Below are 18799 nucleotides of genomic sequence, written 5' to 3'. Positions count from 1 at the left end.
TTCTCAGGCCGCCCGGGAACCGCGTCAACTGATTTCACCAGGAACTCTTGTGGGATGGAAGACATAACTTCTCGTATTCGCCCTTCAAGTTCTTCCAAAGTCGTTGGTTTGGTACAGTAGACTTGCTCTTTTATCCAACCCCAAAGAAAAAAGGCACATGGTGTTAAGTCAGGGCTCCTGGCTGGCCACTCATACGGACCACGACGACCCATCCATCTCCCAGGGAAGTGGGCATTCAGCCATTCACAAACAACAATAGCAAAATGTGGAGGAGCGCCATCTTGCATGAAAATCAAATGTTCAACATTCTCCGAAGCACTGATAAATTGGCCAGATTTCGTCTTGCAGCATGGTGAGGTACCTTTTGGCATTCATGGTATCGCGAAGAATGAAGGGACCTACAATCCTTTCCGAAGTCATTCCACACCACACCGTTACCTTGGGCCGATATTGCGTTTTTTCAGAAATAACACGAGGATCTTCTCCTGCCCAGTAATAGCAGTTGTGACGGTTCACAAACCCACCGATGTGAAATACCGCTTCATCAGACCAGAGGATATTTTTAAAGAGATCAGACCAATCTTCATACCAAGCCAGCATCACCTCCCCAAACTCCATGCGAATGTAGCAGTCTTCAGCAGAGAGTGCTTGACAGTAGTGCGGCTTCCAAGCATGCCATTTAAGCTCCTTTTTGAGCACAGTTCGTACTGTGTGAAAGGAGAGCCCACTTTCCCTTGCTGCTTGTCGAATTGACTTTCTTGGGCTATGTGTAAACATTTCTTGAACTGCTTGCACTGTCTCCGGGTCACTGGACTTGGAAGGGCGACCGCTTCTTCGAGTATCAGATACAGATCCTGTAGCCATGAGTTTTGCATGACAATTCTTGATCGTCTTTGCCTCAACTTGAGCATGTGCTCCTTTAATGGTCCTCCACCATCTTTGCACTTGAACAACGGATTTCCAAACTTCGTAACGTGCCGCTAACTGGGCACGCTCCTGCAGGGTAAGACGTCCAGCCATGTTTGTAGGGCTTCCGAATTTCAAACAAAAAATAATCTGAAAAAAAAACCAACAGATTAAATTCTCATACATTATGGAACAAACACTAAAAATTTGAGAAAAATATTACAATAAATAAATAATTTCTAAATATTTTAAAATAGGGAGTTACTTTACAATCACCCTGTACAATTGATTGAACATGATTTGGAAAGGCACACACCTGTCTATATAAGGTCTCACAACTGACTGCATATCAGAGCAAAAACCAAGCCACGAGGTCGAAGAAACTGCCTGCAGAGCTCAGAGACAGGATTGTGTTGAGGCACAGATCTGGGGAAGCCTACAAAAAAAAATCTCTGCTGCATTGAAGGTTCCCAAGAACACAGTAGCCTCCATAATTCTTAAATGGAAGAAGTTTGGAACAACCAGGACTCTTCCTAGAGCTGTCCGCCTGGTCAAACTGAGCAATCGGGGGAGAAGGGCCTTGGTAAGAGAGGTGACCAAGAACCCGATGGTCACTGGCTGATTCTGTGTGGAGATGCTGATGCTGATTCTGCTCCAGAGATTCTGTGTGGAGATGGGAAAAACTTCCAGAAGGACAACCATCACTGCAACACTCCAGCGATCTGGGCTTTATGGCAGAATGGCCAGACGGAAGCCAAACAGTTCAATCTTGGTTTCATCAGACCACAGAATCTTGTTTCTCACAGTTTGAGAGTCCTTTAGGTGCTTTTCTGCAAACTCCAAGCGGGCTTTTATGTGTCTTTCACTGAGAAGAGGCTATGTCTTTTATTTATGCCTCTGCCAACGAAGTGGCTGGAGGCATAGTTTTCGGGTTTTCCATATGGCTGTCCGTCCGTCCATGATCTGTGTTTACGGCGTCGGCCATAGGGCAATGCAGTCTCGAACCGTGTTTGGCCGTGTGTATGTATGTATGTATGTCCCCTCAAACGTATACCAATCAGAGCTGAGAATCTAGTCACATGACAGGGTGATGTGATTACGTTTGATGTCATTATGGCGTGCAAGGGCCTACTCCACACTCCAGCATTTTGATTCCAATGTCGTTCAGGCCGAACATATCGTCAAACCTGTCATATATGACAATCACCATGCTCTTCCTTTATGTTTTTCATTCAGTTTTTATTCATTTTTTAAAATTATTCATTCATTTCATTTTTTTTTTTTTATTCAGTGTGAAACACAAACAAACCGATTGTTAAAATGATCATGAAATATCAAAAGCATAGATGTCACGGATCTTCCAACGACACGATCTTCATGCCTTCATGCCTCACCTTCAGGTCCCTTCGGACAAATTAGCCCAGGTTTGTTAATACAGTAGTGTTGTTTTCGTAATCTATCTATAATTCCATTAATCTCTGTGTGTATGTGTGTATGTGTGTATGTGTGTATGTTTGTCTGTGACCGCTGTTTCTCGACAACCACGGGTCCGATATACTTTAAACTTGCCAGGTATATTGCTGGGGACCCGAGGATGTGCCTTTTCAAGGTTTCATATTAATCGGACAAGTAGTTACCGAGCTATGTCCAAAAAACGATTCAACCAATCAGAGAGCAGCGAGTTATCGCGTGTGCCGAACGTGGCGAACACACTCTGCCTCGGACGGCACATTTGAGAGCGTATTCATTTATTTCACGTTGGCAAACTATGTTGCCGCTATGTTGGCGTTAAACGATGTTTTAAAACTAATTAAAACTAATTTGCGATTCTTTCGCTTTCCTGCGATATGCGACCTTCCGGAGCTCCTGTGAGAGCGTGCGCCATTACGGATAGTACGGGTACGGGCATGCTATATGTTGGCGTTAAACTATGTTTTAAAACTAATTAAAACCATTTCATGTAAATAGAGGGGGGGGGGGGGGGGATTGTCACTGTACTCGCAAGCCGTTCGCCGTTCGCTTTGACGTTGCGAATGGACCAAAACATTTCATGGACCAAACCATTTCATGTAAAGCGTTCGCCGTTCGCTTTGGCGTTGCGAATGGACCAAAACATTTCATGGACCAAACCATTTCATGTAAATAGAGGGGGGGGGGGATATAATTTTAGATATATATATAGTACAGGCATGCCCTAGTAATAATAATAATAATAGCGTTAATACCAATAATATAGTAAATATAATCATAAAACTGCAATCCCTTTGTCATTATTGCGAAGTTTCTAGATTGAAGCGGTGTATGGTTCATGAATCAATGATGAGTGCTGTACGGTAAAAATAACGCGGAAGTAAGGAATTGGCCTCGGTTTTTGTTTTTTTCCATAATATAATTTTCAGAATAATGATAACGTGTTGTCACACAACTCCGGTTAACATCAGTCGCGGATGGCCTGAACGGTCTTATTCGGAGGCAACTACCCAAACACAGATTCGGCTATGGCCGCGCGGGAGGAAGAAGGAAAATGGAGGCTGCGGCGAAAGCGCTTAAATGCAGCGCGCCGGCGTAGCTCCGGTCCTGTAAGGGCCAATCGACTCAAACGGGCACAGGTTTGAATGGGAAAGAAAAATAATACAAGGGTTTATTAAAATAAAAGCAAGGACAGGAAAATACACGCCGATAATAAAATAAGGTACTAAATTGGGGTCCCACACACAACAGATTTCGGAGACAAGACGAGGGAGATGAATTAATAAAGAAAAACGTTCGTTATGTTTGGGGTAATGGGTAATGGCCTTATCCGTCTTGTCGTCTTCTTCTTGTAACACGGCCCCGCTCGGCCGCCACCAGGCCTCGCTCCAAGCACCACAGCAACGCGAAGGCCCGAGCCAACGCCCACTCCGCCCACACACGACGAGGTCCCCCGCTCCAAACTCCAAAGCACCGTGCACCGCTAGAGACTGCCAGAGCATGAGCGTAGATGTCCAAAACCAAGAGAGCAACTCAACGACTCGTCAACTCGGGCCGTGAACTGCGAACCAACTGCCGCGCAACTCAACTCTGCGCACTCAACTCTGCGCACTCAACTCTGCGCACTCAACTCTGCGCAGCTCAACTCTGCGCAGCTCAACTCTGCGCAGCTCAACTCTGCGCAGCTCAACTCTGCGCAGCTCAACTCTGCGCAGCTCAACTCTGCGCAGCTCAACTCTGCGCAACTCAACTCTGCGCAACTCAACTCTGCGCAACTCAACTCTGCGCAACTCAACTCTGCGCAACTCAACTCTGCGCAACTCAACTCTGCGCAACTCAACTCTGCGCAACTCAACTCTGCGCAACTCAACTCTGCGCAACTCAACTCTGCGCAACTCAACTCTGCGCAACTCAACTCTGCGCAACTCAACGCTGCGCAACTCAACTCTGCGCAACTCAACTCTGCGCAACTCAACTCTGCGCAACTCAACTCTGCGCAACTCAACTCTGCGCAACTCAACTCTGCGCAACTCAACTCTGCGCAACTCAACTCTGCGCAACTCAACTCTGCGCAACTCAACTCTGCGCAACTCAACTCTGCGCAACTCAACTCTGCGCAACTCAACTCTGCGCAACTCAACTCTACGCAACTCAACTCTCCAACGAACTGCCCTCCCAACTCAACTCGTCTCGGGATCCAACTGCCAGTCCTACTCGGGATCCAACTCGTCTCAACTCGACTCGCACCGGGACTCAACTCTGCGCACGAAAAGTCCAGCTCGTCTCGTCTCAACTTGTCTGAAATGGCGTTCAGCACTCTTTAATCTCGCCGGCCTGTGACGTCAGCCTTGGCGGGCTACCAACCAATCGGTCTCTTCCACCGACTCGCCGGCTCGCCCAGGTGCACGCCCACTGCATCATTCCCCTGCCCGCTCCTTGCTCCTGGTGTCATAGCACGTGCTATTCGAGGTGGATAGGCCTGTCGGAGGTGTAAATGGCGGCGGCCATTCGGCGGTGTCCTGGCCTGGTTTCTTCCTAAGTCATGTCAGGGGGGAGGGCATTATTTAGTGTTGCACTAAGGACTCGTCGGAATGTCTATGTGGTGTGCAGTGCCAAAAGGGACAAAGGTTTGGCTAACCAGGGGAGGACACACAGGGGCGCTACTCCTTAATCCCAACACTACTTATCACTCGAACCTTCTGGTAGATTCACAAGTTATTTATTCATCTTAACCGACAAAACGCCTACACATGAACTAATTACAGGTAGTTTTCTTTACCGCGACACCTCGAAGCATGCTACCTACGCAGCTCTACCTGCTCTACATATCACTACCTGCCAGACATGACATAATATTATGGTAAATCTAATCGTAACATTAATCCCTTCGTAGTGACTGCAAAGTTACTGGAGGTTAAAATATATCATCTTATATATATTAAAGTAGCGGCAGTTTTGTGTCCGGCCGTCACGCTATGTCAATACGTCTGTCATTACGACGGTTGACTCCACCAATCGATATTTTAATTTACGAGTACACCCACTTACTACGGGAGCGGCAGGAAGGGTCATTCCTCTTTGGGGTATATAGATTACAGTCGATCTATGGTCGGGTCTCAATAACATTTGGTGTGTGTTCATTTACCAAGTTTCTTGTGGAGAGATCGCCAAGTGGTTTAAGCATTCGAGCAAGCACTCCATTCAAAACCGTTAAGGAATGACTGGCTTGGCAAGCACTCGCTAGCTGCTTGGTAAATGTGCACACCCTGGTCTTCCTCCCTTTCAGTTTCGTGTTCAACAGCAGCACAATTGGGTTTCATTGGCGGGTTTCAAAAGGCCGCTACGAAAAACGCCACTTTTGCGGCAGGAATGGTCATGTTATTTACCAACCCTTGTAGGGTATATAGATTACAGTAAATCTTCGCTCAGTTCTGCAAGTAAAACCTACTTCACGGATGTCGGGATTCCTCCAAATTTCTTTGTTTAATGTTATAAACAGCATTAACGACTGTTTAAAAAGCTAATCATATGTGTTTGTGGTTTATAATATCTTACAAGCCTGGCTACGCCGCTGTTAGGTCATGATGAGGTACTGAGAGGTCATGTCAGGTGAAAATGGGGTACTTGAGAACAGCTGTTAAAAGGGACTTGAATCAAACTTGGTAGAAGTATGTATAATCATTTAATAATTTGGGCCAAGGCATATCATTTCACGTCGCGATGTCAAAGAGTGCCATTCTAGTTTATTCATGTTTTATTTAATGATGCATATCTTTTTTTATTTGATGATTCATATGCATTTATTTAATGATGCATATTTTTATTTTATTTAATGATGCACATTATATTTTTGTATCATGATGCATTTTTTAAGTCGAATGATGCATTTATATATATATATAAATTTTTTAAAATGGTTTGGGTGCTGCTCAAGCTGCACTGTATTTGTGCAAATCCATTTTTTGGATATCCTCAAGGGGTTCGATGTCACTGCTCTTGCTCAACTATTCTGCTCCTATACAGGGTTGGTACCGTGCTGTACTGGAAGATACCAATGCGACCGAAGGCATGTATAATGTGCTTTACATTGACTTTGGGAACCACGAAACGATCAGCGCAGATTCCATCTGTGTGCTACCAAAGGAACTTGCTGTTCTTCCAATTTGTGTATGTATTAAAGCTTGTCTTGTCGAACGTATCTACTTTGTTAAAACCAGATTTAGCATGCATGGGGCTCGGGTGAATTTTTTTTGACTACCCTGGACTCGAACCCATGGACCTCATCACTTATGCGGTCCCCACTGAGCTATTGAGTCAGCCATAGGTGATACACTCAGGACACACTTATTTGTGTTTATTCCAAGATGGCTGCCATACCACGTGACCTATGATGTCACAATTATGATAAAAACATTCTGCATGGGTGTCACTCCTACCCTGAAAGTTTAGCCTCAATCGGACATGTGGTTACTGAGTAAAACGAGGTTTATCCCATACGGACGGACAACCCGAAAACATAATGCCCCCGGCCACCTTTGGGGGCATAGGCATAAACATATGAAAATACCTTAAATGTTAACGGTCTGAAGTTTCCAATAGCATTGACAGATTTTCAAAAATTTGAGAAAATGAATAATCTATCTGTTCTATAATCTATATGGATTAACAGATATAAACAAAGTACAGATATTAACAATTTAAAATAACTATGTAAATGATGGAACACACATTGACCTTCTGTGCTGTAGTTCGGATGAAAATTCACATTATGCTTACATAATTTTTTTTATCAAGATTCACTCCTTCTCACCCATGTAATATAACTAATGAAACATATCCTTGTAAACAATGTCAACTTCTTTCACATGAAAAAAAAGATTATACCAACATGCAAAATACGGTCGGGAGCATAAATCAGCGTTAATTAATATGCCAAAGCAGGTTCAAGCATGGCATTCAAAGATGTAAATTAATCTATAAAGCATCCATTTGTAATACTAGGGCATGCCCGTACTATATATATATCTAAAATTATATCCCCCCCCCTCTATTTACATGAAATGGTTTGGTCCATTCGCAAAGCCAAAGCGAACGGCTTGCGAGTACGGTGACAATCCCCCCCCCCTCTATTTACATGAAATGGTTTGGTCCAAAGCGAACGGCTTGCGAGTACGGTGACAATCCCCCCCCCCCTCTATTTACATGAAATGGTTTGGTCCAAAGTGAACGGCTTGCGAGTACGGTGACAATCCCCCCCCCCTCTATTTACATGAAATGGTTTGGTCCAAAGCGAACGGCTTGCGGAGTTTGGTAAAGAAATCGCCATAGCTCGGTAACTACTTCTCCGATTAATATGAAACCTTGAAAAGGCACATCCTCGGGTCCCCAGCAATATACCTGGCAAGTTTCAAGTATATCGGACCCGTGGTTGTCGAGAAACAGCGGTCACAGACAAACACACAAACACACAGACACACAGACACACAGAGATTACTGGAATTATAGATAGACTAGGGCATGCCCGTACTATATATAAGCTAGGACGTGCCCGTACGTGGGTGCCCGTTCCTTGCCAAAAAAAAAAAAAAAAAAAAATTTATGTAGGGGTGTGTGTGTGTAAACATCCTAGGGCGTGCCCGTACGTGGGTGCAAAAAAACATGCGTGCAAACAACAACAACAGAAAAAAACTTTGAAACCACGTGGCAGTAACGACCACAGAACCCCCCCCCCCCCTCTATTTACATGAATGGTTTGGTCCATTCGCAACGACCACAGAACCCCCCCCTCTATTTACATGCAATGGTTTGGTCCATTCGCAACGCCAAAGCGAACGGCGAACGGCTAAATCGCCATAGCTCGGTAAGTAATTGTCCGATTAATATGAAACCTTGAAAAGGCACATCCTCGGGTCCCCAGCAATATACCTGGCAAGTTTAAAGTATATCGGACCCGTGGTTGTCGAGAAACAGCGGTCACAGACAAACGTACAAACATACAAACGTACAAACAGAGATTACTGGAATTATAGATAGATACACTGATTTTGTAAGTATCCTTGAAAGGATAGATGCTGATTCTCCAAATCCAAATCAATCATACGCAAATAACTACCAAAAACATACTCCTTGTGGTTTCTGTTATTATATTAAATCGTCTGTTGGGGGAAAAATACAAGTTGGAATTTTACAGAGAAGATACCCCTCAATCGTTTGTAAAACGACTGGGAAAAGACTGTATTCGATTATCTTGGATAATGAGAGAACCGAAACTCCAATGACCTTAAAGGAAGAGAAAAATAAATTTCGGGAAAACAATGTGTCATATTTGTGAGGAGGAAATTCGTGAAGGTCCAAAGGTAATGTACTGACATCAGTCACGTGGTTCGGCCGCCATATTTGTTTTAACACAAAAGCCTTAAAAACCACTAAAAACCCTTTTCCCCAGAAACGGCTAAACAGATTTAGGCAAAACATTGCATGCATGATCCCATACCCATGACAAACAAAAATTTCCATGACCATGACGTCATAGGTCACATGGGTTGGCAGCTGATTTTTTTTGAAGAATAAAACTTTAAAAAGCCACTCCTCCAAAACAGCTTAACAGATCGAATGGAAACTTCAAAAATGTATATGTTCCTCATGCCTTGCGTATCCCATGCTGTCGTTGAATAATTCATACGTCATAATACATTGGTGAAAAAATGTTTATCTTTAAAAAATCTTTAATCAGTTGATTGGAAAATCTTTAAAAATTCTTATCTTTTGAACCGCTTTATTGATCAATGTGAAACTTCAAAATAATGTCGCAGTCGTAAAGCGGAGCACTGGCTTAAAATTTCAATATGATTGGTCTTACGGCCTGGCAGCCAGAAGTTATTGTTTGAAGAAGAAGAAACTCTACTATTACCTTCTCCCGCCATTTGAGTTTTCAATATACCTTTTAATTATGTATCTATTAATTTTGTACTGTTTGAAGTCCATCAGTCCGGCCATCTGTCAACACTTGCAACTTCTTCTCCGAAACCGCTGAAGCGATTGTGACCAAACTTGGCGCAAATGTTATTTGTTGTGTTGTGACTAAAGTTTGTTCATGGCATTAAAAAAATCTGGATGTAAGGGGGTTTACCGGGGTCAAAGTGGGTCCAGTTTTGATGCCCCCTGCCCCCTAAAATAGGTATTTATTTTCTTCTCTGAACCTACACACACTATTTTGATGAAACCTCACCACAACCTTCACCACCCGTGCTGTACCAAAGGTTGTTCACGGCTTTAGAAAATTGGGGTCTGAGGAGGTATACGGGGGTTGGGAGAGGAGGGGAAAGGGGGGTTCCCCCCAAAATAGGTATTTTTGGGTTTGTTTAAAGTCTTATGATTATGTTGGTATGATTCTACATGCTGCCCCTGTCTTCTAGCAACCATTGCAATTTGTTTAAAATACCTTTAGTCAGTGCAGTATTCTGTTTATTCTATCAGGTGAGTGCCAGGGCTGTCTCAATCTTTATTGTATGGAAAACTCAAATGTGTTGAACAGAATCATTAGAGTTATACAAAATTTTGTTCTCTTCTCAAGGAATTGGATAAAGTAGAAGTTTGGTATTATTTTGATGTTGATTTGAAATATCCATGAACTCCGAGGGCCTTTCACTCACTCACCACAGGCAGGTTGGTGGTCTTTCTGTCTTCTACCGACTCCTCTCCGGCCTTGCTCCCCCATCTCTTTGTGCTCTGTCCCCCAAATATTCCTACAGGTCGCACAACATCTGCCAGCAACCCTCTTATGGTTAAACTGCCAAAATCTAGGCTCTCTGCTCACCTTCACTCTTTCATTCCTCTTTTCTCCCGCCTCTGGAACAAACTCCCCCACTCTCTTTAATCCCACTCCTCCCTCCAGGTCTTTAAAACAGCTGTTCACCACCATATCTTGTCTTCCCCCATCCAAAACCTTGATCTTTTCTACCCCTGCTAATTCACCCCAGATCCACTTTTTTGAAATATCAACTTCCTTCCTGGAAGTCCTTGCAGTGTCCATTTGTTTCATACCTCCCACCTCCCCCCAAGCCCTCCCCCTCCCACAGATCTCCCGATGTCCCTGCTCTCGAATGTTGTTTGTGTGCTTCCCCCTCTCTCCCCATCTTGTCTACCGCTCCCCTTATTATATGGTTTATGTGTCTGTTTGATTTTTTGTGTGATTTATGTTAGCGCTTTCACGAGCCTCGATCTTGTACACAAAAAAAAAAAAAAAAACTCCACAAAAACTCCACAACAAACATAAACGCCTGCCATTTCCCTCTGATAAGGGATGTCCGAGAAAAGAATAGGTCAGCGGTTATCAACAATCATTGCTTACTGCAGGCAAGTCAAACTGAAAAATTACTTACTATGTTATATGATAGAGAATTGTGTTATACATCAAACGAATTTGAGACGATATTTATCTATTGGGTTGAGAGTGAAGAAAACTCAGTTTTAGGTTCTCACAAAGTCATTGGTTAAACAATTATATTGATTTCAATATGAAAAAGAGAACAGGAGCAAAAACAGATTTTGAGGAGGACTTTTATAAATTGGTGAATAATGTTGTGTTTCTAAGGACTACGGAAAATGTTTTTAAAAATGGGCAAAACATAACACTTGCTACCTCTTGGAAACGGGCATCTAAAATAATTAATAAACCAAGCTTTTCAAAGAGTGGATGTGTTTTCTGGAAACTTATTTGCTATTCATATGAATAAAGAGAGAATTAAAACGAATAAACCCATTTATGTAGGAACATCAATTCTTGTCATATTGTCGCGTAACCGTGATTAACACCACAGTTACGGATGGCCGATTTGCAAGACTTTAACTCCCGAGGCGAAAACTCAATGGCGGATTCAAGCTCAACACAAAGTTAAGCGCGCGGAATGGCGCACGGCGAAGCTCCCCCCCCCCCCCCCCCCCCCCCCCCCGCCGCCTTATCTATTACAATCAAACACCCAGGAAACTGCGTTCAGATATATATAGAAAATAATACAAGGATTTATTATGGAAAAGTAAAGCCAGTGAAAAAGCCCGCCGGTAAATCTAATAAATCGAATAAGCCTAAATTGGGATCCCAGACACAACAGATATCAAACACGATACGAGGGAGGTGAATACGAAAATAACACGTCTCGTCATTCAAAATGTACGCGGATGCGGCTTATCTTGTCTGTCTTTCGTCGTCTTTGTGGCGGCCGTCCAACACCGCTCCTTTCGGCCCGATCGCACACCACGAGGTCCCTCGCTCCAAGTTCCACAAGGCCTCCTCCAAGCACCACGCGTCCGACGCAGGCCAGCGGCTCCACACGAGGCCGATCTCCACAAGGTCCGTGCACCAAAGGTTCGACGTAAGCTGCACAAAGCAAGCGAACTCCACTTGGCTCGACTCTCTTTTGGGAGTGCTGGCAGCCAAGTGCCAACGAACTGCGACCAACGAACCTCGAACTGCTCACGAACTGTTGCGAACTCCCGTGTGCTCTGTGTGCTACCGAACTCTCTCTCTGCGAACTGCGAACTGCGAACTGCGAACTGCCACGAAATGGCGTCCGACCGTCGCTAATATTGGTGGCCGATGACGTCACCTTGGCGCACTCCTCAGCCAATCAAAAGCCTCCCAACTCGCCGGCTCGCCCAGGTCACGCCCTCTGCACAACCACTCCTGACATCTCCCGTCCCCGACCCGCGGTCCTTGTGTAACACGTGCCAGGCGAGGTTTGTAGGCCTTGGAGGTGTAAACGGTGGCGGTGTTTTTGGCCTGGTTTCCTGTCCATTTATTACGAAGTCATTGTCAGGGAAAGGAATTATTTAATGTTGCGCTAAGGACCTAACTAATGTTTATGTGGTTTGCAGTGCCATAATGGACAAAGGTTTGACTACTAGGTGAGACTCACAGGGGCGTTACCTTTAACCCCTCACTATTTAACACTCGAATCTCCAGGTAGATCCACAATCATACATCTTACCCCGACAAACGCCTAAACATCAAGAACTTATTACATGTAGAGTCCCTGTCACGACAGCCGAATACCTACCTATTCAGATCTACCTAGCTCTAGATGTTGCTCTACCAAATTCATAACACAGCCCCCCCCCCCTGGAACCGTAGCTCCTGCAAGGTTCACCGCAGGGCTACCATTCCAGCCTTAACACTTACTGTCACACACTTAATTAACCTATGAAATAAATCAGGAAGGGCTGTGGGAAGTGAGTCGGACTACCTACCTACACTTCCTTAACATGCTGAACCCCTTAACCATCATGCAAGTATGTACATTGTCTTCGTTGTTCCTGTGGAGGGAGGAAACAACAACACACAACACTAACTTAACCACAAAACTTAACCATCTTTCCAAAACTCAAAACTCTAACCTTTGTACATACCCCGGTCTACAGACCGCGTCCCCCGGTGGATGCCACAAGACTCAACCTTACCTGCGGGGCCATCCCCAATGCATCCCCCTAAATTTCCACGGGCCCTGTCCAGATGTTACAGGTGAGTGACACGGCTCGGTGGATTTCGCCCACATTCATGCAACACAGACCCCTTAACCACTCATTCTCCTTCCATAGGTCATCAAGGTATTTCAAAAATCAACAAAGCACTTATTTCAATACACCCCCCCTGCAGGACCATGGCATTGATGTCATTCACGTGTGTGTGCATTCCTCAACTAGGCAGCGGGGAGGTACCGCACAAAAAGATGGTGGGGGCGCATCAGGCTGTGGTGCCCGCAGTCCCAAAAACAAGTCAACCGACTTACAAGTTCATTGCCCCCCCCCCCCCCTTTACCTCTTGGCCCCGTGACAGCCCAACAGCCCCTTTCCGCCGTTACCTCGCCGGTGAGGGTCTCCACACACACCAGGCTCCTTTGCCTCCTGCTTTCGCGCAGCAACACGGGTCACCGGGGGACTTCCTCACCCCGCGGCGCCCAACCAGACCCTCCACCGACGAGCTCCAATTTCCAGTTACCACCGGCTGCCAGGGGTAATTGCCGCAGAGGGGGGCCCGCAGGCATCGCTCCTCAGAGCTTGCTCTGTACCTGCGGACACACACACCTTCCCCACCCACAAGACCCCAAAACACACTTCCTCCCCCGCTGCCATTCAATTCTCCACACAACTCAGCACAATTCAGTACAATTCTTGGTGTAAAAGGTGTTACAAGGCTTGCCATGGCCTGCCACATGTGAAATCCCCCAGTTCACATTTAAACCATCACACATTTCCAAAAGCACATTTCCAAAAGCACAGGTATCGCCCCTCATTATCTCCAATAATCATCACTCACTCTCCAGGTTCCACTCTCACGACCACATCAAAACACCTAACCACAATACAAAAACATACGCCACCCACAAGACACTGTGGCTCCCATTCCATCCCCTCACCGGCCATGTCATCACTCTCACCCGCCTCCCAACTCCAATTTACATGTCCCCAATTTCCAAAGCAAGTCCTGAAGCCTGGGACAGTACTCCTCAAAACACTCACCTCAAGTGCAGGTAGTTGCAGGTTGGTCAGGTTCAAAGTGCAATCCACCCATACAATTCCCAAAATTTCACATTGGGCCTACCAAATCCTTCCAAATTTCTCTTTTGTCCCCACTACACTGGCAGGTATGTGGATCCGCATCCAACGGTGATCATCACTACACAACTACCTATGGCCACGACAGCTCTGCACCTCTACCGTGCAAGGGTCACCGGGACAAGGTGAGCAGTCAAAACGCCAACATGGCCCATGAGTGTCCATAAGGGTGCGACCCACCATCCATCCTTCGGCCCCCCTGCGAGGAACACAGCTGCAGCAGCCCCAGCTGGCCAATGTGGTGAGCACTTGCTGCCACAACACACACTACCGCACACACAACCTCGGCCCTGGGGGGCACGGTCGCAGTGCGTGGCATCCCTACAGCCACGTCCCCTGCACCTCCCCATCATCCCCCAGTCCGACTACAGAACTGCAGCCCCCCAGTGCTCACCCACACTTGACCACACCAAGGTCCAGTCAACAGCCATGCTCCACCAGGAGACCCACCCAGAAGACATGGTCCACACACCTCGGACACGCACAGCACCACGTTGACCCTCAGGCTACACAACTACATCCCCATCATCCCGCGTCCCAAATATCAGCACAGTTGCCCCCGCAACCAGTTGAAAGCTGTGTCTTGCTACCCTATTAATTTCATCACAGCCTCCAACACTTTGGTCTACACACCTGGATCAATAATGGCGTCACTGTACAGTGTCCACCATGGCATTTCAAAATCCACCCTTAAATTTCCATCTAACCCACAGATTACCCATGCCAACCATTTGTCACATTTCACTAACCTCACCAAAGAAGGATGCTTTGCCATACACATGCCAGCCGAGCATGGCCCATATGCTCGGCTCGTTACACATCTCCCGATTCACATCCCCATGGCTCTCTTCCCAACCCGAGAGTCCATAAATCATAACGGAGCATCTGTGGAAGGTCACTCACAACATCACGTTCCACAGATGCCCCAATGGTTGTCCGGCAGGCTATCTCCATCCCTGTCCATTCGGTTTGACCCGCGTCCATAGACCAACCACCATGCCAGGTCACCACATGCTGGTTGTCCCAGAGTCCCTGGAGGAGAGTGCCAGGCCGCATGCCCAGGTGGTCACCACTTCAGTCCCAAGTTGGCCGTCCGTAGTGCCACCACCAAAGCGCGACCCACAACATCTCCCCCTCGTGGTCCTCAATATTTGCCATCCCAGGCTTGAGAAACCACCTCGGACCTCCCTGGAGGTCTTAACCCCCACCAGGGTCCGGTGACCCTGCCGGCCCGAGTCGCCGGCTCGGACGGCGCCCCGACGGACAAGGGACGCCACACTCCACCAGACCCCCCGTGGGACCCAGGTCGTACCTCGACACCCAAGGCTGGACCCCACGTCCAAATCTCGCCATCACAGCCCCCCAGCTGGCCGGCATACCCAAATTTTGAAAGGGGCAACTTTTGCCCGAGGCCATCACCCATGACCTCTCCATATCCAGATCCCGCAGCCCGGGGACCAATCCAAACCATGGCTGCTCCAAATCAAGTTCCCATTGTAATTTTATTTTAAATTTTATTTTACAAATTTTCATTCCCACTGCCAAACCGCAGCTGCAGGGAACAACCTCTACCACCGGTTGTTCTGCCCCTCCCTGCAGTTGATCCAAATTCCCCACAGGGACCAAATCTCCAGAAGCTCTATCTCCCGATCCTCCAAGATCCAAATCCAGCCCGGAGCCAACACACTCCCCCAACTGGTTGTCCAATTTTGGAGCCTCTGTTTCCAAATAGCAGTGTACAGTGAGCGTCCCCTCGGTCATTCCAACCACCTCCTCGGACCAACTCACCTCATCACCCAGGCTCCTTTGGGCCTGAACCAGCTCTACCTCCATGGGACTGTCACAGGTCTCCAGCCGCTGGATCAAATCATCCTCATCATCATCATCATTACAAATCATTCCTGGCCCCGCCAGGCTTTGATCAATATCCCCAATAAATACCCGGTCCGGCTCTATCGCATGGACCCCCAAAAACTCTACCCCCTCTTGCTCCGCACCACCGCCCTGGTGCTGCACAATTCCAAATTCATCCCCCGGTTGGGGTGTTGTGACATCCACACGGTCCCGATAAACAACCAGGCCCCCATTTGCTTTATCAATTCGAGCATTTGTGGCACCAATCTGACCCTCCAACTTTTCCCCCATTTGGACAGCCTGGGTCACGCCCTCCTCTATTTTTGACATTAATTCTTCCCGTTTCAATTCAATTTCCACCCCTATGGCTTTTTCCATCTCCCCCATTTGAGTTTCTACTTTACCCTCAAATTTCCCCAGTCTGTCCGTAATTTGGTTTTGCACTCTCCCTTCTATGCCATCAATTCGTTTCCCCAGCTGTTGTGCCATTTCCCCAATTTTTCCTTCCAATTCTTAATTCCTCTCTTTCATTTGTTCATTCATTCGTTCATTCACTTTTCCCTCCAATCCCTCAATTTTGCTGTCCATCCCTTCGATCTGTTCTTTCAAACCCTCCTTCAATCTATCCATTTGCCCCTCCATGTTTTTTGTTTGGGCATTAATTCTGTTCTCCAATTGCTCGTTCTGAGCATTCATTTCCCCTTTCAATCCATTAATTTGGTCACTCATATCCTTCAGTCCTTCCCTCCATTCCTTCCCCTGCGACTCCATTTTATTTTCCAACCCACTTTTCATTCCTCCCATATCATTACTCATTTTATTTTCCAGCCCGTCAATTTTATCATTTAATTCCCGACTGGCTCGCTCACTCTGTGCGTTCATGTCTCCCCGAATTTCTGCAAGGTTTCGCTCACCCTCGGCCCTCTGAGCATTTATTAAATTTACTATGGTCTGGAGATCTATCGGGGCCGTCCCACTTGTTCCCGACTCCCCGGTAGGGGAGGGGCATAAGTTGGTGCTCGGGACGAGGGAGGTTCCAAGGCTCACCTCTGCATCTAATTCCCCTATTTCCGGCTCACTCCCGACGCTGACGGAGGCCTCGCTGCGTACTTCCATCTCATCGACCTCCGACATCCGCTTTTCGGAAGGTCGTTCCCCGCGCGCGTATTTATTTCAATACCAAAAACACAATTTAAATTTGACGAAGACGCGATATCGCGCTCCGTATGCCCAATTGATTACTAAATTTCTCCGCCTCGCCTATAAAAATTTTGCGTTCGAACGTCGGGCGCAATGTACGCCCGACCGTGTCGATGTCTCGCCGCGGACAAAAAAAAATTTGTCCGACGGATTCGAATCCTACACTCCTGACACCACTTGTCGCGTAACCGTGATTAACACCACAGTTACGGATGGCCGATTTGCGAGACTTTAACTCCCGAGGCGAAAACTCAATGACGGATTCAAGCTCAACACAAAGTTAAGCGCGCGGAATGGCGCACGGCGAAGCTCCCCCCCCCCCCCCCCCCCCGCCGCCTTATCTATTACAATCAAACACCCAGGAAACTGCGTTCAGATATATATAGAAAATAATACAAGGATTTATTATGGAAAAGTAAAGCCAGTGAAAAAGCCCGCCGGTAAATCTAATAAATCGAATAAGCCTAAATTGGGATCCCAGACACAACAGATATCAAACACGATACGAGGGAGGTGAATACGAAAATAACACGTCTCGTCGTTCAAAATGTACGCGGATGCGGCTTATCTTGTCTGTCTTTCGTCGTCTTTGTGGCGGCCGTCCAACACCGCTCCTTTCGGCCCGATCGCACACCACGAGGTCCCTCGCTCCAAGTTCCACAAGGCCTCCTCCAAGCACCACGCGTCCGACGCAGGCCAGCGGCTCCACACGAGGCCGATCTCCACAAGGTCCGTGCACCAAAGGTTCGACGTAAGCTGCACAAAGCAAGCGAACTCCACTTGGCTCGACTCTCTTTTGGGAGTGCTGGCAGCCAAGTGCCAACTGCCAACGAACTGCGACCAACGAACCTCGAACTGCTCACGAACTGTTGCGAACTCCCGTGTGCTCTGTGTGCTACCGAACTCTCTCTCTGCGAACTGCGAACTGCGAACTGCCACGAAATGGCGTCCGACCGTCGCTAATATTGGTGGCCGATGACGTCACCTTGGCGCACTCCTCAGCCAATCAAAAGCCTCCCAACTCGCCGGCTCGCCCAGGTCACGCCCTCTGCACAACCACTCCTGACATCTCCCGTCCCCGACCCGCGGTCCTTGTGTAACACGTGCCAGGCGAGGTTTGTAGGCCTTGGAGGTGTAAACGTGGCGGTGTTTTTGGCCTGGTTTCCTGTCCATTTATTACGAAGTCATTGTCAGGGAAAGGAATTATTTAATGTTGCGCTAAGGACCTAACTAATGTTTATGTGGTTTGCAGTGCCATAATGGACAAAGGTTTGACTACTAGGTGAGACTCACAGGGGCGTTACCTTTAACCCCTCACTATTTAACACTCGAATCTCCAGGTAGATCCACAATCATACATCTTACCCCGACAAACGCCTAAACATCAAGAACTTATTACATGTAGAGTCCCTGTCACGACAGCCGAATACCTACCTATTCAGATCTACCTAGCTCTAGATGTTGCTCTACCAAATTCATAACAATATGTTAACAGCTTTGACAAGTCAACGTTCACAACAACCTAAAGAAGAAATATGATTATGTAGTTGATCTACTTTGCCCCCGAATCTACTATGGATACAGACAGCTTTATTTTGAAAATCAATACGGAAGATGTTTATGAGGATATGACACAAGGCGTTGATATTTGACACAAGCGATTACAAACCGATTAGTAGTCTGTATCTACAAAAAATGAAAAGGTTATTGGGAAATTTAAAGATGAGGTTTGTAGTTCAAAATTATGAATTTGTCGGAT

The 18799-nt window shown here is 46.6% G+C and overlaps 1 protein-coding gene across 1 annotated transcript in view; it reads left to right on the top strand.

The window, feature by feature from the left end:
* Positions 1–18799, top strand: part of LOC137423713 (uncharacterized) — a 268296-nt gene that overhangs the window by 235547 nt on the left and 13950 nt on the right. The window contains exon 11 of the mRNA XM_078773556.1: positions 6400–6543. Within this exon, the coding sequence (XP_078629682.1) occupies positions 6400–6543 (144 nt within the window). The remainder of the gene's footprint in view (positions 1–6399; positions 6544–18799) is intronic.

Source organism: Myxine glutinosa, chromosome 3 (genome assembly GCF_964187855.1).
Source record: "Myxine glutinosa chromosome 3, kmMyxGlut1.1, whole genome shotgun sequence".
Classification (NCBI taxonomy): Eukaryota; Metazoa; Chordata; class Myxini; order Myxiniformes; family Myxinidae; genus Myxine; species Myxine glutinosa.
Note: the sequence above shows the minus strand (reverse complement) of the source record. Positions and strands in the feature narration are given on the sequence as shown.